The sequence below is a fragment of the Electrophorus electricus genome, chromosome 3 (assembly GCF_041902795.1).
Source record: "Electrophorus electricus isolate QZ-2024a chromosome 3, ASM4190279v1, whole genome shotgun sequence".
Lineage (NCBI taxonomy): Eukaryota > Metazoa > Chordata > Actinopteri > Gymnotiformes > Gymnotidae > Electrophorus > Electrophorus electricus.
The window spans coordinates 33,999,491-34,026,218 of record NC_137499.1 but is presented as its reverse complement, the minus strand read 5'-3'; the positions used below and the strand labels follow the sequence as shown (position 1 = coordinate 34,026,218).

The 26,728-nt window shown below is 43.7% G+C and overlaps 1 protein-coding gene across 5 annotated transcripts in view; it reads right to left on the bottom strand.

The window, feature by feature from the left end:
• The window catches only part of kcnc3a (potassium voltage-gated channel, Shaw-related subfamily, member 3a), a 63,391-nt gene that overhangs the window by 11,786 nt on the left and 24,877 nt on the right, over positions 1–26,728 (bottom strand). For 3 of the 5 annotated variants that reach the window (XR_004776799.2, XR_004776798.2, XM_081711238.1), the window contains exons 3-4: positions 17,660–18,617; positions 14,656–14,862 (exon numbers count right to left, since the gene is read on the bottom strand). Coding sequence is in view for 3 of the 5 variants with exons in the window: in XM_081711238.1 (XP_081567364.1) it covers positions 14,656–14,862; positions 17,660–18,617 (1,165 nt within the window). In the remaining 2 variants the exon portion in view is untranslated. Of the gene's footprint in view, positions 1–4,111; positions 4,279–14,655; positions 14,863–17,659; positions 18,618–26,728 lie in introns of those variants that run through there. The other 2 variants (XM_026997974.3, XM_026997975.3) reach the window with 2 other exon arrangements.

Sequence of the window (26,728 nt, the reverse complement as noted above, 5' to 3'; positions counted from 1 at the left end):
GTGTGAGTGTATGTATGTGTGTGAGTGTATGTATGTGTGTGAGTGTATGTATGTGTGTGAGTGTCTGTACGTGTGTGAGTGTATGTATGTGTGTGAGTGTATGTATGTGTGTGAGTGTATGTATGTGTGTGAGTGTATGTATGTGTGTGAGTGTATGTATGTGTGTGAGTGTATGTATGTGTGTGAGTGTATGTATGTGTGTGAGTGTATGTATGTGTGTGAGTGTATGTATGTGTGTGAGTGTATGTATGTGTGTGAGTGTATGTATGTGTGTGAGTGTATGTACGTGTGTGAGTGTATGTACGTGTGTGAGTGTATGTATGTGTGTGAGTGTATGTATGTGTGTGAGTGTCTGTACGTGTGTGAGTGTATGTATGTGTGTGAGTGTATGTATGTGTGTGAGTGTCTGTACGTGTGTGAGTGTATGTATGTGTGCGAGTGTATGTATGTGTGTGAGTGTCTGTACGTGTGTGAGTGTATGTATGTGTGTGAGTGTCTGTACGTGTGTGAGTGTCTGTACGTGTGTGAGTGTATGTACGTGTGTGAGTGTATGTACGTGTGTGAGTGTATGTATGTGTGTGAGTGTATGTATGTGTGTGAGTGTATGTATGTGTGTGAGTGTATGTATGTGTGTGAGTGTATGTATGTGTGTGAGTGTATGTATGTGTGTGAGTGTATGTATGTGTGTGAGTGTATGTATGTGTGTGAGTGTCTGTATGTGTGTGAGTGTCTGTACGTGTGTGAGTGTATGTATGTGTGTGAGTGTATGTATGTGTGTGAGTGTCTGTACGTGTGTGAGTGTATGTACGTGTGTGAGTGTATGTATGTGTGTGAGTGTCTGTATGTGTGTGAGTGTATGTATGTGTGTGAGTGTATGTACGTGTGTGAGTGTATGTATGTGTGTGAGTGTATGTATGTGTGTGAGTGTATGTACGTGTGTGAGTGTATGTATGTGTGTGAGTGTCTGTACGTGTGTGAGTGTATGTATGTGTGTGAGTGTCTGTATGTGTGTGAGTGTATGTATGTGTGTGAGTGTATGTATGTGTGTGAGTGTATGTATGTGTGTGAGTGTATGTACGTGTGTGAGTGTATGTATGTGTGTGAGTGTATGTATGTGTGTGAGTGTATGTACGTGTGTGAGTGTATGTATGTGTGTGAGTGTCTGTACGTGTGTGAGTGTATGTATGTGTGTGAGTGTCTGTATGTGTGTGAGTGTATGTATGTGTGTGAGTGTATGTATGTGTGTGAGTGTATGTATGTGTGTGAGTGTATGTACGTGTGTGAGTGTATGTATGTGTGTGAGTGTATGTATGTGTGTGAGTGTCTGTATGTGTGTGAGTGTATGTATGTGTGTGAGTGTATGTATGTGTGTGAGTGTATGTATGTGTGTGAGTGTATGTATGTGTGTGAGTGTATGTATGTGTGTGAGTGTATGTATGTGTGTGAGTGTATGTACGTGTGTGAGTGTATGTATGTGTGTGAGTGTCTGTACGTGTGTGAGTGTATGTATGTGTGTGAGTGTATGTATGTGTGTGAGTGTATGTATGTGTGTGAGTGTCTGTACGTGTGTGAGTGTATGTATGTGTGTGAGTGTATGTATGTGTGTGAGTGTATGTATGTGTGTGAGTGTCTGTACGTGTGTGAGTGTCTGTATGTGTGTGAGTGTATGTATGTGTGTGAGTGTATGTATGTGTGTGAGTGTATGTATGTGTGTGAGTGTATGTATGTGTGTGAGTGTCTGTACGTGTGTGAGTGTATGTATGTGTGTGAGTGTATGTATGTGTGTGAGTGTATGTATGTGTGTGAGTGTCTGTACGTGTGTGAGTGTATGTATGTGTGTGAGTGTCTGTACGTGTGTGAGTGTATGTATGTGTGTGAGTGTCTGTATGTGTGTGAGTGTATGTATGTGTGTGAGTGTATGTATGTGTGTGAGTGTATGTATGTGTGTGAGTGTATGTATGTGTGTGAGTGTCTGTACGTGTGTGAGTGTATGTATGTGTGTGAGTGTATGTATGTGTGTGAGTGTATGTATGTGTGTGAGTGTCTGTACGTGTGTGAGTGTATGTATGTGTGTGAGTGTATGTATGTGTGTGAGTGTATGTATGTGTGTGAGTGTATGTATGTGTGTGAGTGTATGTATGTGTGTGAGTGTCTGTACGTGTGTGAGTGTATGTATGTGTGTGAGTGTATGTATGTGTGTGAGTGTATGTATGTGTGTGAGTGTCTGTACGTGTGTGTGTATGTATGTGTGTGAGTGTATGTATGTGTGTGAGTGTATGTATGTGTGTGAGTGTATGTATGTGTGTGAGTGTATGTATGTGTGTGAGTGTATGTATGTGTGTGAGTGTATGTATGTGTGTGAGTGTATGTATGTGTGTGAGTGTCTGTACGTGTGTGAGTGTATGTATGTGTGTGAGTGTCTGTATGTGTGTGAGTGTATGTATGTGTGTGAGTGTATGTATGTGTGTGAGTGTATGTATGTGTGTGAGTGTATGTATGTGTGTGAGTGTATGTATGTGTGTGAGTGTATGTATGTGTGTGAGTGTATGTATGTGTGTGAGTGTCTGTACGTGTGTGAGTGTATGTATGTGTGTGAGTGTCTGTATGTGTGTGAGTGTATGTATGTGTGTGAGTGTATGTATGTGTGTGAGTGTATGTATGTGTGTGAGTGTATGTATGTGTGTGAGTGTCTGTACGTGTGTGAGTGTATGTATGTGTGTGAGTGTCTGTACGTGTGTGAGTGTATGTATGTGTGTGAGTGTCTGTATGTGTGTGAGTGTATGTATGTGTGTGAGTGTATGTATGTGTGTGAGTGTATGTATGTGTGTTGGGGGGAAAGGGGTACACCCAGAAAAAAAAAAAAAAAGAATTGTTCAGTGATGAACATTTTATAGTACTAGTCTATGCTAGGAGACATTTAGACAGGTAGAGGAACTCATCTTTCATGTCGTTAAAGGGGAATCTTACACTCCTTTACTTTAGTTTAGTAAAGCACTTTTTCCTTTTAATCTTGCAGTATACTCGTGCATGCACTACAGAGAGCTACTCAGTGCTTTCTAATGTCTGTAATGGCATCATTCTGAGCACCGTGATCAGGGGATTTGACCACAAGGCCTTTAGGGGTTCAGCAACAGAGCTGTCTGCTGAGGGAGCATGTCCACTGCCTCATGGGCTGTCCTCTCAGGGAGCATGTCCACTGCCTCATGGGCTGTCCTCTCAGGGAGCATGCCCACTGCCTCATGGGCTGTCCTCTCAGGGAGCATGTCCACTGCCTCATGGGCTGTCCTCTCAGGGAGCATGTCCACTGCCTCATGGGCTGTCCTCTCAGGGAGCATGTCCACTGCATCATGGGCTGTCCTCTCAGGGAGAATGTCCACTGCATCATGGGCTGTCCCCTCAGGGAGCATGTCCACTACATCATGGGCTGTCCTCTCAAGGAACATGTCCACTGCATCATGGGCTGTCCCCTCAGGGAGCATGTCCACTGCATCATGGGCTGTCCCCTCAGGGAGCATGTCCACTGCATCATGGGCTGTCCTCTCAGGGAGCATGTCCACTGCATCATGGGCTGTCCCCTCAGGGAGCATGAGCACCATGGGCTATATTCGGTAGAACACCTTTTATCATCTAGTTTTACCATATGAATAACCTACAGAATACTCATCGCTGTCTGGTAGCACAGTGATGGCTTTCAATTATAATGTTGTTCATAGTTTCAATAAGGCATAATATTGCTGCAATAAAACAGCATATACTTCTTTGTATAGTTGCCATTCAGAAATATTGCCTGAAGCGTGTGTGTATGATAGTATTCAGTACCTTGTAATAGCTCTGTAGAGGTTTGTTTTTTTTTGCTTAAAATCAGAATACCTTTTCCCAAAACCCAACCTTCCCTCTTTGTGATGTGATAAAGCAAATATACTGTTCTTTAACTTCCACCCAAATTTAACCCTAACACACAATCCCCCAACCCAACCCAAACTCCCAACCTAAGCTAGCCTGACTCGGCTGCATTGAGAACAGTTACTGTCATTATTATGGTTGTTATCATTGGTGCAGCTGGGAAGTGTCTTTCATGGCGAGTGCTAATTCACCCCACGCGCACATCTCAGTGCTACAAAATGGAAGGGATGGGGGATCGACAGCGGCGGAGAGGCCCTGGAGTGTCGTAGGGTTCGTAGGGCGAGCTGTTGATGGGGGTAATGGGGGTGAGCCGCAGGGAGGCTCCTGTCATTCCTGAAATGTTATTCAGGCTTCGGGATTTCTCATAACCAGTAGCTAGAGCGAGACATGGATTAGGTGGAGAATAAGGGATGTAGTCCAGAGAAATCATTTTGATTTCAGATGTTTTGGTAAATGTAGCAGTGTGTTATGGATTTTGGGGTTATTAGAGTGAGATGCAGATTTTGTCATGGTGGAGGTGAGAGATGGTATGGTGATGATGTCAGGAAAGGTTTAGTAAGATAAATGAGAGATTTTATGTTTTTGGATATAGTTAGTGGACAGAGGTTTCAAAGAGTGATCATAGAAGTGATTAGTGAAAAGGTAAATTAATAAAATAGAAACGGGGTAAACAACAAATTGTAATTAAATGAAATGAAACAGATGAATATGAAGTGCAAAGGCAAACGAACAGACAGAGACAGACATAGACAGAGACAAGGACAAAACAGGAAAATGAGAATTATGAAATATGTCATTAGATTTCTTTTGTTATCAAATGCCACAGCATTATTTAAGGAAAGAGCTCCCACTAGTGGTAGCTGTACACAGTCAGAATGGAGGCAGGGAGAACATGGGGCAGGTGGATGAAGCACCTGATGTCTCACTCGGAAACAAATAATGAGCTCAAGAGGGAAAAAAGGAGCGAGTTTAGCATCCAGGTGTTTGATCCAGGTGTCTCTCATGGGACAGTCTGCATTCGAATACAACCGGAGGGGTCAGATAGACAGACAGACAGACAGAAGGACGAAGAGCTCTGCCTAGTCGAAGCACTGAGGCCGCCCGGTCTGGCTCTCTGGACCAGGTGAAGCTCTTTGTGTTTCCAAAAACAATCTCTCTACCTTTCCTTTTTTGAGTGTCAAATAGGAAATGTGCTTAGTTGTGAATTTTGCTAAGGCATATATGTGTACAGGTGAGAACAGAAAAAGTTTTGGACAAAGTGAACTTCACATGACCCAAAAGGACCCAAGAGCTGTCCTTCCACATTCATTTCCACTGATAATCCATACATTCCTGTACCATTTCATTATGCTGATATCTGTGCTGTTACCAAAGCTGTTTATTTAGCCTGGAAGATATGAAATAATTTCACCACTTACTATTTTCAGAACTTACTCCAACTTTAGCACAGAGGAACTGGGATTCCTTCAACAAATACTCTCCAGTGAGTCAAAGTGAAATGCCAAAATCCTTTTTTATATCTGTAAAAATATTCAAATTAATATTGTAATACCAGAAGTCAAAATCTGCTGACTCCCATTTGACTGTTTGCATTTGGATTAGTAAACTTGGAACTGAGGCTGCTTTGGCCATAATCAGAAGGCATGGTCTTCAATTGGGAACAAATGAGGAAGGAAAGGCAGTGATCACAGACACCTCCTCTAAACAGGAGACAACTCCCCTCACACTGTCACAAACACCACACTGCGCAAAGATTTGTTTAAAGAGGGCGGAGGTGCTGATGAGTGGGGACAGAATATTTTATGAAGAAGAACAAGAGCTGTTCAGAAAGCCCTTCTGTCGGTTTGTGAGGCGTCTTTTCTTCATCAGTCCCTGGAGTGATGCAGGTCTGTGTGGAGGCGTGTGAGCATGTGTTTTTCTGTGTGTTGTGGTTCTGAGCACTGCTGGGACACACCGGTTGCTGCACCACCAACTGACATTCACACTCCTACAATGATGCATCTCCTGTAAGAGTAACATGGCAAGACATGCTGGGTAATGGCGGGCAGATCTGGGTCAGCATGTTCCTTAGACCTGATCAGGTAAATGTGTGGTATACATGGTATCATACGGCTGAGAGGTATGTGTGTGTAGTCAAGTTTCTGGTTGCTTATTTTTTCCTGTTAGCAAAATCAATCAATCAATCAATCAATCACTCAATCAATCAATCAATCAATCAATCAATCTATCTATCTATCTATCTATCTATCTATCTATCTATCTATCTATCTATCTATCTATCTATCTATCTATCTATCTATCTATCTATCAATTCATTCTTCTTTTTTAAACTTTATGTTCAGTTTAGCTTTAACGGAATGACTGTCTCAAGAGCAGTGTTGCTAAAGCACAATAAAATAATGTTCTCAGTGGAACTAATAGCAAGTATAAAGTTCTATTAAATCATTGTAGTAGGCAGACAAATCTTCAGGTAGGATTCAATGGGTTACATGCTGTCCTTCAGGGCATGGCATGTTGCCACATATTTTGTAGCAATATTTCTCTCTCTCTCTCTCTCTCTCTCTCTCTCTCTCTCTCCTTCCTTCCCACTCTGTCTCTCTGTCTCTCTCTGTCTTCCTCTTTCTCTGTGTCACTTTTCCCCTCTCTCTCTCTCTCTCTCTCTCTCTCTCTCTCTCTCTTTCTCAAGAATGGGCAGGATACATGCAGTATGTGTGTAAGGGGTGAGGAGGCATGTCTGACCCAACTGCTTTATTACCATGTTACAAGCCCCATACAGAAAGCACTGCATGGCATTGGCTGTCAGACTAACCAGAATGCCTCTGTGAGTACAGCAGACAGATGCAACAGGCCAGCTGTGTTGACAAAAAAGAACAGAAAGTGTGGGGTTGTGGTGGACAGGGAGGAGGAGAACACCCTCAAAACCAGAAGCCCTAAAATGTTCACATAACTGAAGCTGAAGAAATCACATCTGATTTGGGTCTGACAAACTGATCTAAAACTAATCTTTACAAGTAAGCATCACACAGATGCATACACACCCACACACAAACATAAACACACAAATAAGCCTTCATACAAAGATGCTACACACAACCTGCCATACAACATTTAGATGTTGTGAGAGGTTCAGTAATGGAGGAAATGAGGGATTTAACCTCAAGCCATTATTTGCAATGAAGTAAAACACATTTTTCACTGAACAGTTATGCATTTCCATTGATGGTCATAATAAAACATTTTCACCTGTGCTTCTCAAATGTGCCTCTGGACAGTTTTGCACTTGTAAAACAAGAAAATATTAAAGCCTAAGCTTCTTAAAACCTCTGGCATCAAGTTGTCCCTGGATGTCCAGGGAAGTACAGAACACATCTCTTAATAGAGAGAGCAAAGCACCACAGCTGCTCTATCATGCAGGTAAGCTTCTGATAGTTTGAGCTGGGTTGGCCAGGCCGTGGACGGTGTAGGTACGTACCTTGGGTCAGACCTTAGTAACACTATGGGGGCTGTAGAAGCGGCCTGGTTGCGAGGGAGGGGGTTTCATGGAAGATGGCAGAGTGAAGGATAAATATTAGACCTGGTACAACTCTGACAGAAGAGGGCACGGCCAAATATCTTGACATGGCAATATGTCTAATAATTCTCTGGTCAGAATTATTATAAAATCATTAATTTCTAGATATTTGTATTCATTTTAAGCAATTTTGTCAAGTGAAATTATCTTAGCCCATTGACAGATAATTTTGCTTTTTTCAAGAAATAAAAGCTTAAAGAAAGAAATTATCTGCCAAGACATTAAAGACACTTAAAATGAGTAAGAACGTGTAGAAATAGGTTGGAGAATCTTTCAGTACATTCTGAAATAATTTCATAATGAGAAATATTAGATGTATTGCTTACATTCAAAGTTATTTTTGTAGTGTGGCATTGGGGCACAGTGCAATGTGGTGTTGATAAAGTCCGTATGGTTTGTGGTAATAGAGCTATGTGCCTTGTTCTAGAATTTTCTAGAATATAGTTAAGTGAAATCAATTTGGCTCCAAAAATGGAAAAGTCTACATTATCCAATAGCCTACCTTTCTATAGTCAAGATTATAATCATATTTTTCTCTTTTTTATGTATCAAAAAAGTATTACAATACATTTAAAGATTTAGAGGACTTGATTATATTCTCTGTAGTAGCTAGTTGTCTGTTTCCTTAACATGAAATAAAAACAAAAAAGCAGTAGAATCCAGGTTAATATTTGCAATATCCAGCTTTGAATATTTGCTCTACATCAATAGTCAGACACAAACAGTGGTGTGTTATGATACACACACACACACACACACACACACAAACCAGGACAAAACAATGCAAATTACACTGAAACCAACAAACAGGCATGAGAGGGAGTGGAGGGCCACAGTGAACTGCAGAGACCTTAAAAGGCAAATGAATTGTGAATACAAGGTTATCATGTACAGCACAGACAAAGTTATGAAAGACACTGACACTGGAAAAAGACAGCAAAGAAGACACAAATCATGTATGATGACTGGGTTCACAAGCACTGACACACACACACACACACACACACACACACACACACACACACACACACACACACACACACACACCTATTGCTTAAGAGATTTCATACACACAGTATATTTCCAGAAAAGTGTATAACTTGCCCAACTCAATTCAAGGCTTTAAAATCAATTTGAGCTTAAACATCTTCTTTGAGGCTGATGGAGACCCACTGACCCTTAGCAGTAAATATGAAATCCCACCAATCAGCAGTCAGTACGGGTTCAAAAAAGGTGGGTCATTGCTAAACTGTGAATGGGGACTTTCTGGCCCTCTGCCCGGCTTTCACACGTTTCCTGCAGTGCTGATTAAAACTAATTGAGTCCCTGCTGAGAGAACAGCAGAGAGCAGCAGTTACAGCCCTTGAGAGCAGTTCTATCTCCCTGCTCTTCTGGATTGAGCCCTGATCCCTGCTCCCCCCTCCTCCCAGACGCCTTCTCCTCCTCTAGCACAGCAGGAGCCATAGCAAGATGAGAGCACTGAGCTCCTGAATGCACCACTGGCGTGTAAGGATTTGACCAGTAAAGCCTCACTGACCCCACAGTCAGCCTTTGCCCTCCAGCTGCAGCCAAGTGGAGGAATTCATTAGTGGGTTGACCACAAAATGGCCGCAGAAATGATATTATTACATGCTATTATATATTGTAGAGGATGATTTACCTAAAGGGCTAATCAAGATGAGCAACTTTATTGGTGTAATTTAACAAATCAAGTGTATGTTTGCAATGCTGTAGGGTCACATTTGGGGCCATTCATTTGGTTTGCTCATCATCATTTTTAGATGACATAACATACGTGATTTCCGAGCTTGTAGTGGTATGGTAGTTGTGATTTTATTGATGACCACTGTCCCAGCTAGACCTGCAGATAAGATGGAATATTGATCTCCTACTTATCTACATGAAATCCAACAGCAGTAAATACCTCAGCTAGTTTTGGGATAATTTTAAAAAAGCTAGAAAAATACTTGAATGATTGAAAAGGATATTGTGGAACATAACGATGAATAGGTCTGACTCATTACTACAATGAGGAGAAAAGGCACTGTCAGGCTTTGGTTACAGCTGTGATTCAGAAGCTCATTTAACCAGTGGTGGGGGGAAAAATCAATATCTTTGTCAGAGCAGGGGAGGGAGAGACAGAGGGAGAGAAAGAGAGAAAGAGAGGGAGGGAGAGAGAGAGAGGGAGATAGAGAGAAAGAGAGGGAGGGGGAGAGAGAGAAAGAGAGGGAGGGGGAGAGAGAGAAAGAGAGGGAGAGGGAGAGAGAGAGGGAGATAGAGAGAAAGAGAGGGAGGGGGAGAGAGAAAGAGAGGGAGGGGAGAGAGAGAGGGAGATAGAGAGAAAGAGAGGGAGGGGGAGAGAGAAAGAGAGGGAGGGGGAGAGAGAGAGGGAGATAGAGAGAAAGAGAGGGAGGGGGAGAGAGAGAGGGAGATAGAGAGAAAGAGAGGGAGGGGGAGAGAGAGAGGGAGATAGAGAGAAAGAGAGGGAGGGGGAGAGAGAGAGGGAGATAGAGAGAAAGAGAGGGAGGGGGAGAGAGAGAGGGAGATAGAGAGAAAGAGAGGGAGGGGGAGAGAGAGAGAGGTATGACTGTGGTCCTGCGTTCCTGCATTTGTCCATTGCTGGGAGACAAAAGGCAAAAGGAAAGTGACTACAGTGCAGTCTGAGGGTAGTCTGAGGCAGCCAGGGTGCAGAGCCCAGCATCAGGAGCAGAGGTGGAAAGCTGATGCACCAGACAGCACACTCAGCTGACCCCACACAGATGGCCTACTCAGTTGACCCTTTAGCAGACAGCACACTCAGTTGACCCCACACAGATGGCCTACTCAGTTGACCCTTTAGCAGACAGCACACTCAGTTGACCCCACACAGATGGCCTACTCAGTTGACCCTTTAGCAGACAGCACACTCAGTTGACCCCACACAGATGGTCTACTCAGTTGACCCTTTAGCAGACAGCACACACAGTTGACCCCACACAGATGGCCTACTCAGTTGACCCTTTAGCAGACAGCACACTCAGTCACCACCTCAGCCTGCTCTATCAGCCACACATAGGGCAGAGAAACAGCAGTGGGTCTCCATCAAAGCTCGCACTGTGCTGAGGTCCAAGAAAAACAATCAACAACAATCAACATCTCCGAAAGGCTCCCCATAGCATAAACTATGGGTGAGAAGGAAATAAAACTAAAGTAAATTAAGAAAAACACAACTGCAACACATTATAATCTTAATACTTTGGGAGCATAATGGAATGTCAACATGTTATGATCAGTGATATCATATTGACAGATCATGTTGTTTAAGAGATGGAGAGCCTTGGGGCTCGGGCACCCTGTCACTGCTTCATTATGGGTCTTCCATACCACCCCGCTCAGCCCCACAATGCTCTCCTCCACTGTTGCCTTGGTAACAGAAGATCAGAAGGAGATGGAAAAAGGGGAAGTATTGGGAGAGAGGCGGATAGTGGGAAAGCCATGAGCTAGAAGAGGGTGAAGAGGGAGGAGCAAAACATCAACAAAACAAGAACACAAACAGGGTAGGTAGAGGAATACAGTGTGATGACACACACACACAACATGAACACACAAATGAACAGACACATGAGAAATATAGGTCAGTTACGTTTTGAATAAAAGGAAAGAAGGTGCAAAACGTAACCTTTGACTTTTGCCCCTTTGCACTTTAGAATTTGTCAACAAAGGTCAAAGTGTAATGACAGGCCAATAAACTACTGAGCAGAGAGAGAGAGAGAGAGAGTGAGAGAGAGAGAGAGAAAGAGAGAGAGAGAGAGAATAAAGAGAGAGAAAGTGAAGGAGAGGTACAAAAGGAAAAGACCTGTATTAAAAGCAAAAGGCTGTTAAGGGTCCATTCTCTCGTGCCTCGCCATATCGCCCTTAATGTACAGAGAATGCTTGCAGGGTCTGTATGTTACAGCCTAATCACAGCACAGCACACACTGTCACTATGAAAACAACCCAGGTGTGTCACAGGAGTAACTTACCTACACATCTATCCGATATGTGTGAACCTGTCGTTTTGTTTGATTATCTGAATCAATGTGTTCACTGTTTGGTTCATGCACCTTAAGTATGAATTTTTTTGGATGTCTAACTGAAGTCTGATTGATTGAACCACACCTCAAGTCAAGTATGCTGGGAACTCTTCCTGAAAAATGTTTTGCCACATTAGAAGACAGTCACTAAGTGTCCTTGCCATCCATATGTGTGTGTGTGTGTGTGTGTGTTTATAAGTGCATGAGTGGGGCAGGAGGTGTGTCCTGACTCCCCCAGACTCCAGGCCTGTGGCTTACATCCTCACACATCAAACGGCAGCATTTCAGCACGGCACATCCTCTACAACTGTGATGAGCACTGATCAAGTAGAGCCTTCCTCTCACACCCTGACCCCACCTGGTGGGCCTTGCTGAAACACTGCTCATCAAAGCCCAGGGTGGAGGGCAGTTCCAGGAAAGAAGAAAAAACAGTCTTTGTTCACACACAGACAAAACACAGGCTGCCCTCAGTGGCCCAGGACCCTGACTCCTGCACAGCACACACGCCCCCTGGTGGTGGAAAGGCGAAATTTGGGACCTCAGTTTAAAAGCTTTTACACAACCGCAAAACAAAGAGGAAGAACACAGAAATAAAGGCATGTGGAGGAGTCAGAAAGGACGTGTGGGTCTCCCCGAGGGTGCCAGCTCACTGTGATAGGGCAGGAAGAGGAAGAGGAGGAGGAGCAGGAGGAGGAGGAGGAGCAGGAGGAGGCTACAGCAGCATCAGACAGAGCACAGTGTACACACACACGAGACAGATGTGGACAGGACAGTGACAGATAGTGTAATAGGGTAGCAACAAGAGCTGACGTACAAACGCATGACACGACACAACCTGAGAGGGAAAGAAAAACAACAAGAGTGCGTCAGACAAGCGCACGCCAACAACACACACACACACACACACACACACGCACACACACACACTCACACACACTCACACACACACACACACACGCACACACACACTCACACACACACACACACACACACACACACACAAACAAACATGCTCTTTCAGCCAGGTGAGTGAACTGGGCATGGCCGGTGTAAGTGTTTACGATGTACCATTGGTCAGTGGGTCGATTAGTGGTGATTTAGAATTACTGTTCTGGGCAGCATGTTCAAGGAATGTGGCTGAGGGGAAAGAGAAAGAAAACGAGAGAGAGAGAGAGAGAGAGAGAGAGTGAATGGGTGAGAGCAAAATGAGTAAGGCACATTAAGAGGTAAGAGTAGGAAGAAGGAGAGAGTAGAGAGGGAAGAGGTATGGAGTGAAACAGGTATGATTTTCCTGAGAGAGTATGAGGCCAAAATGTGATTCATAACATATTAGAAATAATTGTGCAGCCTCTCCAAACACTGGCAAAGTTCATATGAGTCAAACACTCCCAGGAAACACTCATTCATCAATGTGAATAAATCTGTATGTGTACTTGTATGTGTGTGTGTGTGTGTGTGTGTGTGTGTGTGTGTGTGTGTGTGTGTTGGTGGGGGGTTGTGCTGATACAAATATTGGGCAGCTCTAGAAATATGTGAATTTGAATATAAATCAAAATAGGTCAGTGTAAATGTAATAACACACATACACACATTATCACTCACACTCAAAAGATCAGAACCGGAAATGTCATACAGCAACTCTTTTATAATAACATGCATTTTTTAATACAAGCACACATAAATGAATATGTTTGCTTTTTGTGTGAACTCATGTGGTGTACTTTAAAAATAAAAAATACCCTCTGGTCAATGTTTGTGATTGCCTAAAATGCTCTATATGCATGAATGTGTGCTGAGTTTAAAATACACAAATTGCTTGAATGCACAGCAAGTGTGCAGGAGCCTCCTAATTTAGTACATATTTTAATGTCTTACATATTGATTTAATTTGTTTTATTTTATTTGTTACCTCTGTGTCCCTATGGTTTGATCCAGGAGGAGGCGGAGTTTGCATTGAGGTCCTCCTTTAGCAGAGGCCCCGCCAGCTTGAACCAATCCTCTCCTCGGGGGGAGGCAGGGCTGGCAGCTGCAGGTTCTGGTGTTTTGTTGTTGTTGTTGTTGTTGTTGTTGTTGTGGTGGTGGGGAGATTTAGGAGCAAGGGTACGCATAGGGTACATAGGGTCATGGAGATCAGCGGTAACGGAGTGGAGCAGTGGAGGGAAGTGGAGGAATCAGAAGAGGATGGAGAGATTGAAGGAAAGGGAGACAGCAAAGTGATGTGGAGTGAGAGAGGTGGAAAGCAGGAGGAAGAGGAGGAAGAGGAAGATGGGGTGAACAGGGTGAAGGGAGGAGAGTAAGGCAGCCGTGCAGATAGAAAAAGACAAACAAAGAAAAAAGGAAATTGGAAAGACAGATACCAGTGGAAAAGAGAAAGAATAATATGTCAATGAATAGGAACAAGAAAGCCAAAGCAAGATAGATAGATAGATAGATAGATAGATAGATAGATAGATAGATAGATAGATAGATAGATAGATAGATGGATAGCACAAAAGGAGGGTGCAAATGCAGTGATAATGTTCATTTGCTCCAAGGTTTTTGTGTCTCTGTGTGTCTGTGCATTTGGGAAATGTAGGATTTTATTTGAGCAAACAAGTAATATTACTTTTAAATCAGGGAAGTGCTATTTTCTCAAATATGCAAAGTGCTATTTTCTCATACCAGAATCACAGAGACTCTGCTGACAAACTTAATCTGATTAATTCTTAATTAATAACTTTGCTGCAAAGCTCAACATTTCCTAAAAATAGAAAATTTCTTGGCCACTGAAAAAAACACACTTGTGTTTGAAATGAGAACAGATGCATAGAAATGCATGCATACACTTCACTGAAAGTATGGGAAGATCTCAACTAATGAGCAACTGTCCATCAAAATAATTGATGTGGTCAAGGTAGACAGATAGAGACAGTGGGCTGAGGGTTGGGGCTAGACCTTGTGTTGAACAGTACTTGTGCTGCTATATGTGTCATAATGCCACACATATATTTGTGTGCGTTTGTGTGTGTGTGTGTGTGTGTATGTGGAAACTAAGCCTCTTTGGATGGACACCTTACCTTTCCTGATATTGCTCTCTGTAATGTATTCTGGACATGTGGGTGTGTTGAGATGCATGTGTGTTTTGCATACCTTTCCTGACATTGCTCTCTGTGGGGCGGAATTCCCCAGTACTGAGCAGGAAGCAGGCGTGGTCATGGGGGTAACGCTCTCGGCCTATCCCCGAGCCGAGGCCGCCGGTAGCTGGGCTCCTGTCATCTGGGCCCAGCACCTGGTCTATTGTGGGACAGTCCTCATTTGCCAGGGCTGCATTGGCTGCATCTCCATTCTGCTTCGAGTCTGCCACATGCACATGCGCACACACAGAACACACAGAGGCAAAGACAGACAGAAGAAAGGAATAAAAAAGTTAAAGACAATGAGACACATGAAAGGTTTATGAAGAAGGAGGCAAGGGAACAGAGTGACAGATGAAGAGAAATTATGTGGGGAGGGAGAGATGATGCAGCAAGGAATGGCAATATCAGAGAAAGAGAAAGACATATTTAGAGAGACCCCAACGTGGGGAATGAGAAAGAGAACAACAGGAAGTGAGAAGAGAATGTAAAGGTCAAAGCACAATAATGGATTACACGCTCACACCCACACCCATGCCCACGCCCACACCCACACCCATGCCTACACCAACAGCCACGCCTACACCCCACGCCGACGCTCATGCCCACGCCCACGCCCACGCCCACGCCCACGCCCACACCCATGCCTACACAACCACACCCACACCCATACCCACACCCATACCCACACCCACACCCACACCCACACCTAAACCCACACCTACGCCCATACCCACACCCACCACCACGCCCACACCCACACCCACACCCACGCCCACACCCACACAATTCATCTCATATAGTTTATAGTCCACCACACACGGAGGAAAGCTGGGAGGGAACATGTGCTTATTTCTTCCATCACAGATATCCAGTTTGATTGCATATGAGTTTCATAAAGAACACAGGGAGTTTCAGAAAGAACACAGGGACAAATCCTGCTAGAAACACAGAGAGACTCAAAGCAAAGAAACAGGGACGAGAGCAAGAATAATGGGACAGATTACGTAACTTAAAGTCTTTATCTGCAAAGAGAGGAGATCATACTAAAGGCCCTACACACATATACACACACACACACGCACACACACACACACACACACACACACACACGCACGCACACACACACACACACACACACACACACACACACACACACCCGCACACACATGCCCACGCGCACGCACGCACACACACACACACACACACACACACACACACACACACGCACGCACACACACATGCACACGCACACGCACACACATGCATGCACACACAGACACACAGAGATACCAGACTGCAGGCAGGTGATGATGAATCTTGATAATAGATTCAGTGCTAAGACATATTAGGAGGGAAGGCCTTGTCACACTACACCCAGAGAACACTTAGAACTAGTGTGAAAGCTTCACCAAGTTTACTTCCCATAGAAATACTTGACTAGTAATCATAAGGTTGCCAGTTCAAGCCCCACCACCACCAGTTTACCACTGTTGGGTCCCTGAGCAAGGTCCTTAACCCTCAATTGCTTAAGTTCAGTCATAATTGTAAGTCACTTTGTAAAAAGCATCAGCTAAATTCCATAAATGTAAATGTGTAATAGGAACGAAAGCAGCATTGTGTAGGCTGGAAAATAGTCTCTTCATCTCAGTGCTGTGACAGGTCATGTGACCAGCAAGCTGAAAATAAAAACAGCCACACAGCCAGGAGAGCCTGAGTGTCCGTGTTAGAACTCCTGTTTCCCAGACCCATGAGGCCTCTGCCCATCAGAGATGTGAAGAGTAAGCTTTGTATTATTTTATAATTATTATCTGATTGAAAAAAAGATTTGACCCTTAGAAAAATTATAGACTATGTGAAAGCTTTTTGCTTTTGTTGTTAACTTTACTTAGTGCCACTAAAAACACACTTCTTAATGCCCCAGAAAATGTTTCCTTAGCAAGCCTGATCCTTAGCAAGAGATGTGTTCACCAAACTCCCAACATACTGTCACAGCACAGCCTGTCCGACAGTGTTAGTCCTCTGCAACAACTGTGGGCCTGAACGTTTCAACCCTGGTGTAAGTGAAGCCATTTCGGTGGACCTTCAACCTTTGTGATGAAAAGGAGAGCCTGCTCAAGAGGGCAGGAGATGTCTGTACAGATGCCAGCAATGCCGCTGCAGGTGCTAGCCCTGCTTCTGCCTGGTAACCAGGGCAATCGAGATAGCCAAACTATTGCATATTGCTCCTGTCTTATGCATGTCCACGGAGACTGACACGTCAAATCAAGCCCTAAGAAATAGTGCAGCATGATCAAAGACACAAACATCACTTAAAACTGTCTCGAGGTGGTAGTGCAAGAAAGGGTTCTATTCAAATTACAGGTAGTAATGTAGTGAGAACTGTAAGTGGTAAGGAGTGCCCTTACTTTCTGCTCCAGGTGGAGATGCACTGTATATCCAAGATAAAATGCACTAATATAAAGTTTCCAGTACTATTCTCCCTGATGTAAACCTATATATGGTGTGTGTGTGTTCGTCAATACTGACACAGGATTCTCTCCTGTATATGAATTTACCAACTAAACATGACAGAGACCTATAAACACATACACACAAACAGACACATGCACACACAGACTCCTCGACCATGTTTCACTGATGGGTGATGAGCACCAGTTGTGGTGAACATGGACCCTATCTGTACTGTAAGCCTAGTTTAGTTAATGACACTTTTCACTGTCAGACATTCAGACATTCAGGGCTGACATCCACTAGCCTGTTTAGGAGTGTCCTTAAAACACACACACACACACACACACACACACACACAATAAAAAAAAAAATACTCTGGGTAAATCTAGTGTATGAAGGAACACACATGCACACATACATGCTGTGTATCACACGCACACACACACACAGACACACGCACACACACGCACACACAAACGCATGCACACGCACGCACGCGCGCACGCATACACACACGCATGCACACACGCATGCACACACGCACACACACGCACACACACACACACCTGCACGGTTGATCTCTATGATCTCCTCCTGTGCTAAGGGGCAATCTCCGCCCAGCACGTTACCCATGATCCTGTGTGGCGATGCAGTGGCCATGGCGAGGGCATCGGGCTTGCAGTAGTTGGGCGATCCAGGCTGCGGTGCACGTGGAATGTGCTTGTTCTTCTTTTTAGGCAGCTTCTGCTTGGCCATGGCCAGTGAGTAGTACAAACCAAAGTTGTTAACAATGACGGGCACAGGCATGGCAATGGTGAGCACACCCGCCAGGGCACACAGCGCACCCACCAGCATCCCTGACCATGTCTCCGGGTACATGTCGCCATAACCCAGCGTTGTCATGGTGACCACAGCCCACCAGAAGCCAATGGGGATGTTCTTGAAGGTGGTGTGGGCGCTGGCCGTGGGGTCGGCAGGGTCTGCACCGATGCGCTCAGCGTAGTAGATCATGGTGGCGAAGATGAGCACGCCCAGGGCGAGGAAGATAATGAGGAGGAGGAACTCGTTTGTGCTGGCACGCAGCGTGTGGCCCAGCACACGCAGGCCCACGAAGTGGCGCGTCAGCTTGAAGATCCTCAGGATCCGGACGAAGCGCACCACACGCAAGAAGCCCAACACATCCTTTGCCGCTTTGGAGGAGAGGCCGCTCAGTCCCATCTCCAGGTAGAAGGGCAGGATGGCCACGAAGTCAATGATGTTCAGCGAGCTTTTGAAGAACTCGGCCTTGTCCGGGCAGAAGATGACACGCGTGAACACCTCGATGGTGAACCACATGACACACACGCCCTCTACGTACGTTAGCCATCTGTCCGTCACCACCTCGAAGGTCACCTCCTCCCGTGTCACGTTGCCCACCGTCACGTTCTCTGTCCTGTTGTGGATGGTGTTGAAGAGCTCATGTGTCTCCATGCAGAACGTCGAGATGGAGATGAGGATGAAGAAGAGGGAACCGAATGCCACATACTGGACAGAGCAAAAGACAGCAGGAAAGGAGGGTCAGGGAAGGGGAGAGTGAGAGAGAGAGAGACAGACAGTCAGAGAGAGAGAGAGAGAGAGAGAGAGAGAGAGACAGACAGTCAGAGAGAGAGAGAGAGAGAGAGAGAGAGAGAGAGAGAGAGTGAGAGAGAGAGAGACAGACAGTCAGAGAGAGAGAGAGAGAGAGAGAGAGAGAGAGAGAGAGACAGTCAGAGAGAGAGAGAGAGAGAGAGTGAGAGATAGAGAGTGAGAGATAGAGAGACAGACAGTCAGAGAGAGAGAGAGAGAGAGAGAGAGAGAGAGAGAGAGAGTGAGAGAGAGAGAGACAGACAGTCAGAGAGAGAGAGAGAGAGAGAGAGAGAGAGAGAGAGAGAGAGAGAGAGAGACAGACAGACAGTCAGAGAGAGAGAGAGAGAGAGAGAGAGAGAGTGAGAGAGAGAGAGACAGACAGTCAGAGAGAGAGAGAGAGAGAGAGAGAGAGAGAGAGAGAGAGACAGTCAGAGAGAGAGAGAGAGAGAGAGAGACAGACAGTCAGAGAGAGAGAGAGAGAGAGAGAGAGAGAGAGAGAGAGAGAGACAGTCAGAGAGAGAGAGAGAGAGAGAGAGAGAGAGAGATATAGAGAGACAGACAGTCAGAGAGAGAGAGAGAGAGAGAGAGAGAGAGAGAGAGAGAGAGAGAGAGAGAGAAGGAAAAAGAAAGGGGCAGAGATAACAGAAGAGATAAGTAAACAGAGAGCAGTGAAAGCAAAACTCAGTCACTGTATCTGGTCCTCCGCCACAGGCAAAGGCCTAGTACTGGACAAAATTATGCTGTCAACATCAGTGGTTTTAGCATTAGACTTCTGTGAAACAAGTCCAATACCAGGCCAGTCATCTTTGTTTGCTGAGATAAAGCCATTAAGCTAATGATGGTTTTCACACCAAAGCAGACACGGAAAATAATAAAATCTTTGGGCCTTACTGGGCTAGCTTTATATTTTTCTCTTTATTGCATTTTTTTTTTTTTTTACCAGGATTACCCAGTGCTTATTAATATAATAAAGATACCTTAGTGAATATATATCCCAGATTATAAACATGTTATACTGTTAGAGGAAAGAACTTTCACACAAACAGAAAGTCCTGCTTTTACGTGTTTTAAGCCATTGCAGAGGCAATTTGAAACCTGAACTTAGCATCATTCTGCAGACAGGGGGCGCCAGATACCACAATCGTTTCAAGTGTCCGCATGTGTGCTTGTGCGTTAATGTGGTGTGAAGACCTTGAATGCAGCGTCAGAGCGAGGAAAAAGACCAGCGAGACACTGAGGCTAAGATGGAAATAAGATGGAAATGGAAAAAAAAATAGCTAGGAAGCTAAGCATGGCAAAAGAAACACACACCTGGCCATGCCTACAACAGAGAGGGGGGGGGGGGGGGGCACTGATATAGAGAGAGGACGTGAGTGTGTTACAGCACTGAGTTATAGCAGGTTGCGACAAGCGCAGACTCCATCCTGTATAGATGATATTGTGTCGGCACTCCTGCAGATAGGTGTGCATTGATCAGCCAGTTTGACCACGTTCCTTTATTTAGAATGTCCCCCCTGTTACCTGCAATCAATACAATTTGTTCACCTCAGCATGTGTCCCAATGCTGCACCATACAACATGCACATGCAGACCAGGGTGGTGGATGGGCTGTCTTTACTGCAGGCCACTTTAATCTGCAATCTTCACTGAAGATGTTTGCAGAATTACTGTGCTATCTCTTAATAATCATCACAAGCATTAATAATCTTTCCGAGTATTTCCAACACACGATCCATTTCACATGTGCCACAGAGGCAGGCGTGTACACACACACACACACACACACACACACACACACACACACACACACACACACACACACAGAGAAAGAGAGAGAGAGAGAGAGAGAGAGAGAGAGAGAGAGAGAGAGAGCGAGACAGAGAGAGAGAGAGAGAGAGAGAGAGAGAGAGAGAGAGAGAGTTACTTAAATACTTAAACATTTGATAGAAGCACCTAAAAAGTCACATCTTTAAGGACGTTTCTCAAATAGCAGCAGTCAGGTCAATCCTCCCATGATGGATGAACAGCAGTCAAATGAAGGACTGAGACATCCTGGGAGAATAAACCAATTCCCCAACCCGATTAGCATGAACTAATTTGACGAGCCCATCTCATCTCGTCATGGCCTCAAAATTCTGATGAAGCGCCCGTTTGTGTGTCGATCTGACACGCCATCACCGCCAACGTCGTTTTCACACCACACGGACAGCCTGCTCCAGATACGCGTGAGCTCAAGAAATCGCCCACTCTCGGTCTGCGGGAGTCTTGGGTGTTTGACGTGTTATGAGCGCACATCTTCGTGTGCACCCAGTTACTGCAGTAGACTAGGTCTAGCATGCTCCGTGTGCTCAGACCTCTGACTGTAGATGGGGTCTCGGTTTTGTCACATTTTTGACAGCATGATGACTCCTTACATGCGCTGAGAAACCTGAGAATACGATTGAGTTTAAGCATTTAAAGGATGAGCGGGTCCCAACACGCTGACAGGTTTCTGAAACAAGCTCTGTGCTCCAGCTCTCTAATGCCCCTCAAAGCTGGAAGACGTGCTACCAGAGGGTATTGCACCAAAGCCCTGGGGCCAAGCACCCGGCACCTGCATGCACTACATGGTTTTAGCACCTGTCATTCCAACAGCCACCTTAAAAACCAAAAACAACTGATTTTTAAATCAGTTTTCATCACTGATTGTAATATTTTATAAATTGTAATATTTATTAGTTTGTCTGTATACAAGTTAATTTATTAATTCCAAACTAAGTTGATTATATAAAATGTGTAACAAACTGAATTTGCTAAGCATTTTTATGTTAAGAATGCAGTCAGCTAAACTATTCTAAAAAAACAACAACAACGCAGAAGCTAACTTTCAAAGTAGTTGCAGGACAAGCGACATGGTAAAAGTAACTTAACTACACAGAAGGCACCTAATGGCAGATGCCACCTCTGCTAGTTACAAAGAGTAATCAAAAGAAACTGCCCAACAAAAAAGCCCCCATGAACAATTTTGTCTCTTTATCAGCCAGTACCCTCGAATCTTTTTGCTCTTTACTAACAGGCCAAATGTAGCTTCTAGGCCTATATTATGTTACCCTACATTAAAAAATTAAATGTTTCATTTATCAACACTAAGTCTCTACTCAGTTTAACTACTAATCAGGAAGCTTGGTTTAAAATGTAGATACTACCTCATCAATAGGAAACATAAGCTGGAAATAGGATCTCATCTTTCTTCCCATTGGGTGATGTATCTCAATGTCAGAATCTGTTGCAGCAAAAATTGTTTAGCAGTTGGGTTGGTGCCTAGCCAGAACTACTTAATAGGTCCTCTCTCGACATCATCCTTTGAAAAGGACTGTGCCCAGATGGTCCCGCATGTGAAATGAACTAGTTAGCTAGCTAACTGCTCCTATCTGAACTGTACCTTGACCAAATGTATCACTTTGCTGAGCTAAAACCTCTTATGATTAGAAAATACTTTTCAATTAATTTCAGTCTGGCACATGAGTATGACAACCACATGAGACTTTGTGTAAGCGATCAATCGCATGGGTGATTTCAGTCAATGGAAGAGTATCCATGACACCAGGCCAGAAAAGAAAGTCAGGCAGCAAGTGCATCACTGGGGCTTTTTTTAGCCACAAAATGTTTTCCTGCAGAACAGCCAGTGTTGAGTGGATAAGCATTAAAATTTTATTACTGTTAATTAAGTGCAACACTGACTTTAAAAGAAAATAGCAGAGATCAGTACGCAGTCATTAGATGGCTTGCCCACAAACAATTCTATAGAAACTGTATAGAGACCAGAAGAGTTAAGAAAGAAACAGAAGAAAGTAAAATCAGCAGAAATCATCATCTGTTTTCGTGCTTACTGACAGATCCTGGCAGATACTGCAGCGTAACTTTTAAAGTGTCAGTCATGCTAAAGCACTCTGTTTTGGAACCCATCCCTAATGATGTCCCTGGTAGGGGGGACTAGCATGGTCTTTACACTGGCTTACAAATACTGTCTTACACATGTGACCAATTCCCCCTTAGAGAGGTAAAGTTGGCAGAGGGAGACTGCTTAATTTGTAGCAAGATCATTTTAAAAATAAATTTAACTTGGCCCTATATATAAAGTTTACAGAGTTCTCCTGCTGTATAAAGCTAGCATTTTTAGAGGTCATTTACCTGAATGACTTTTATCTTCTTAGCTATCAGTTATCCTTTGCAATTTAATGCTAATTTAGTGGTAACCTCATGATGATCATCACAGTAGCAACAATTCCAGCTACAATATTTTTATTTTTCTTGCAGCATTTAAATGTATACATTATAGTCACAATTTTATTAGTCATTGGCACTGTTCACCTCTTGCTAATTATCTGGATTTTTTAAAGGAATGTTGGGAATGCTCTTGTTGCACTGTGGGATGTTGTACACCATGATAGCAGCTCTCTGTACTGGAGTAATTTGTTTTGGTCACAAACTGAACACTACATTCTGTTTTGGTCATAATCAGTATCTGAGTTTCAAATTCATTTACTTCAGTCATACTACAGTTGGTAGTATAGTATGCGAGTACACAATTTCAGACCAGTTTTCCTGGTCCACCACACTACACCACAGACAGAGAGTTAAATAGATCACCAATAGGTACTGATGGGTAAAGCTGTAATAAATCTACCCTTGACTATAGGATACTGCAGGTCAGATAATTAGCAAGCGTAGTCACTTTCAACAAAGCACGTTGTCTGAAAAAATAACTATGTGCCACTATCAGCACAATAGCATCTGCACACCCAGCATGGTCATTCTAGAGTAAATAACTAAGTTATTTGTACTAGCTAAAATTAGTGTTGCAAGTCACTCTGGATAAGAGCATGTGCTGAAGTCTAAATGCAAGGTTTTTTGTTGTTTGTTTGTTTTTTGTCTGTATTAGCTGTTTGGAAAATGCAAGCTAGATTCCCACCGTAAGAAGTGTTTGGTGGGCAGTTTCAAATGGTAAAAATAGTGGAATAGTAGACCCCAAAGATTTCACAGATCAATGCACCGTTGTGTATTACTAGCCAACACAGATATTTTTTCGTATCATACAGGACATCAGTGGTAAATACAAAGTGGTGCATTCTGAGGCAGAAAACGTGAAAGCGTGTTAGCATTAGCCTTCTGGTGCACCTGCAGCTGGAGTTTCAGTATAAAATCACAGCCAACATTCCTAAACTCGCAGAGATCACTGCACCAAACATTCTCTCCAAGCACTGCTGCAGCAGACACACGCACACACGCGCTCACAAACACACACACACGCGCGCTCACACACACACACACACACACACACACACACACACATACACACACACGCGTGCTCACACACACACACACACACACACACACACATACACACACACGCGTGCTCACACACACACACACACACACACACACACACACACACACACACACACACACACACACACACACACACCAGCTCATTCTTGCCTCTTAGTCTGCATGTCCTGCTATTTCCACAAAAACAGTTTTATTCTTTAGAGACAAAGACGGCATCAGCTGGGCATATTTAAAATATACAGTGCAAAAAGAAAAGTAGTTTGCATGTGGTAGATTACTGTCTGACACAGGTAGAGATAAGTTACAACAAACAAGGCTTTCAGAGCAAAAAATGTGGATTGATTGGTGGTTCTGAGGAATGGGCTCTGATACACTCATATGCACAGTTCCTCCTCTCTCTCACACTCCTCTCCCCCATCCTTCCTTCTCCCTCTCCTCTTCTGTCTCCACCTCCTGTTCTATTCATCTATGGCTTCTCCTTGATAATCCTCATTTTCATTGGTGCTGTTTTCTGTGTAGCTGTCCTGTGCAGGACTCCCGATCCTCCTGCTCTACTGCTGCTCTGTCCCCTCCCTCCCTTTCTGTTACACCCTCACTGTGCTCCAAACCCCTCCCCTTCTGCATTGGACAATGATCTCCTCTCCTCTCCTCTCCTCTCCTCTCCTCTCCTCTTATAACCTTTCATTTTTGTCTAGTTTTTATTTTTTTTATCTTTGTGTATATATTTACTTATGAGTAGCAGAATGATGTGTAAATATGGTGAGGCTGGCCAACACACACTAACCACTAGACGATCAGCATGCTTGATCAGGCATGAAAACCTCCTACATGAATGACAACTTTTGTTCTGCGATATGTATACAGTGGCTGCGCATAGATATGAATGTAAAGCAAACCAACAACTAGATCATTTCAAACACTGAGGTAAAACTTCATACCATCAGGTAAAATTTAAGGGCAGGATGTCAGATGTGTGCTGAACCTAATAATGCATTACACTGTTACTCTGAGATGATTCTGAGATGATTCTGAGATGGTTCTCCGTAACGCTAAGGCCATAGGTATAAGACCATAACTTAATCTATCAGACCAAAAATGAAGGCCTGAGGAAGAGACCAGAAACTGACCCTGAACGAACCCTGAACGAACCCTGAACGACTACAGAGCAGATCACAGAGCAATGAAAAAACATACACTAATCAGCCTATCACCAAGACACAGCACTAATTGTCTCACTCTCTGGAGTTCTATTGTGCTACCTGCTACTGCTGTCCTCATAGAATAGTAGATTCTAGGCACATGTACAATGGAACATGACATCTGTCCTCTCAGAGTTATGGTTTGTAGTTTGCCTACAAACTATGACATAATGTTTGATTTGGCTTCAATTTTTAGCTGTTTTTTACATGCAGACGTACAGAGGAAATGTTTCTGAGAGTTCATTGTACCCTGGCACAAATAGCCAAAGGCTACAGGTAAAAAGCTGTGACTTGGTTGGTTATCATTCACTTGAAAATGACACATAGTCTATGGATTAAGAATTCTTTATGAGGGCATGCACATTTACATTCCACAACAGTCCAAGTGTTTGGGTCTGAGTGCGAACATGTGTCATGTCGTACGTCTTAGCCAGTTGACTGGTTGTAAAAACGTTTTTTGAAAAGAACACTGGCACATTCTCAGATCGCATATGTTCTACTAGGTGGGTGTGCGTTCACGTGTGTGTGAGTGTATGTATGAGTGTGTCAGAGTTAAGGGTTTATTCAAGAATGCATGCCTCGGAAGGTCAGGCAAAGGTTTACTTCCCTATGACAGTGGGAATGAGTTGTAAGAGAGAGAGGGTGAAGGAAGAGGAGTTTGGAGTGGGCTCAGAGGAATGTTGCAAGGGAGATCTGTAGGGCTGAACAGTGTGAGCTGCACTGAGCATGGAGGACAGCACCCTCTATCTGTGAGGAGGAGAAGCACATCATCCTCCAACTGTTTCCCTTTACCCAAGATCTGCTCTGTTAATATCCTATATCACACAAACACACACAACACAGGAGAGTGGGTTTTTTTTGTTTGTTTTTTTGTGGGTGAGAGAGAGAGACAGTGAGAGAGAGAGGTATTCTCTACTACACACTTCACATCTCAAAAGCAGGTATTAGTGCACATATTAAAATGTTAGACAATTCTTTTTGTAAAAGTAAAAAGTTTTTTTTTTGTAAAAGTAAAAGTATCAATAATAAATATAAAATACTTTTGCACTAATTCAAACGTCTCCATATTTATACATACATTGCTGCTTGTTATGACAAGGTGAAATCCACAAAACTGACAATTTGAAACTTATTAGTATTCATGCAACAGTAGTGGCACATGAGGCCACAGAAAACAGATTGAAAAAAGGGAAACCAGGGTCACGGCGGGATTTTTGCTGACACAAAATGGAGTCAGAACAGACTGTGTAGACATGCTAAGGTAATGTAGGACATGGGGGACTATTTGCAGAGAGGTCAGCTGTGAAGTGAAGGGGCGCATCTGCTGAAATCGTAACACCTGATCTGGGGGGCACTTCTTGTGACGCTCAGAGCAAAGTACACCTCAGGCTGTTCTCAGTTCAGAGATGCAGTTGTGAAATTCAGTCAAGAGCTCAGAGCAACATTCATGTCATGCTGTTCTCAGATCATAGTTTGGGCTGTGATAATCACTGGAGTTCTCAA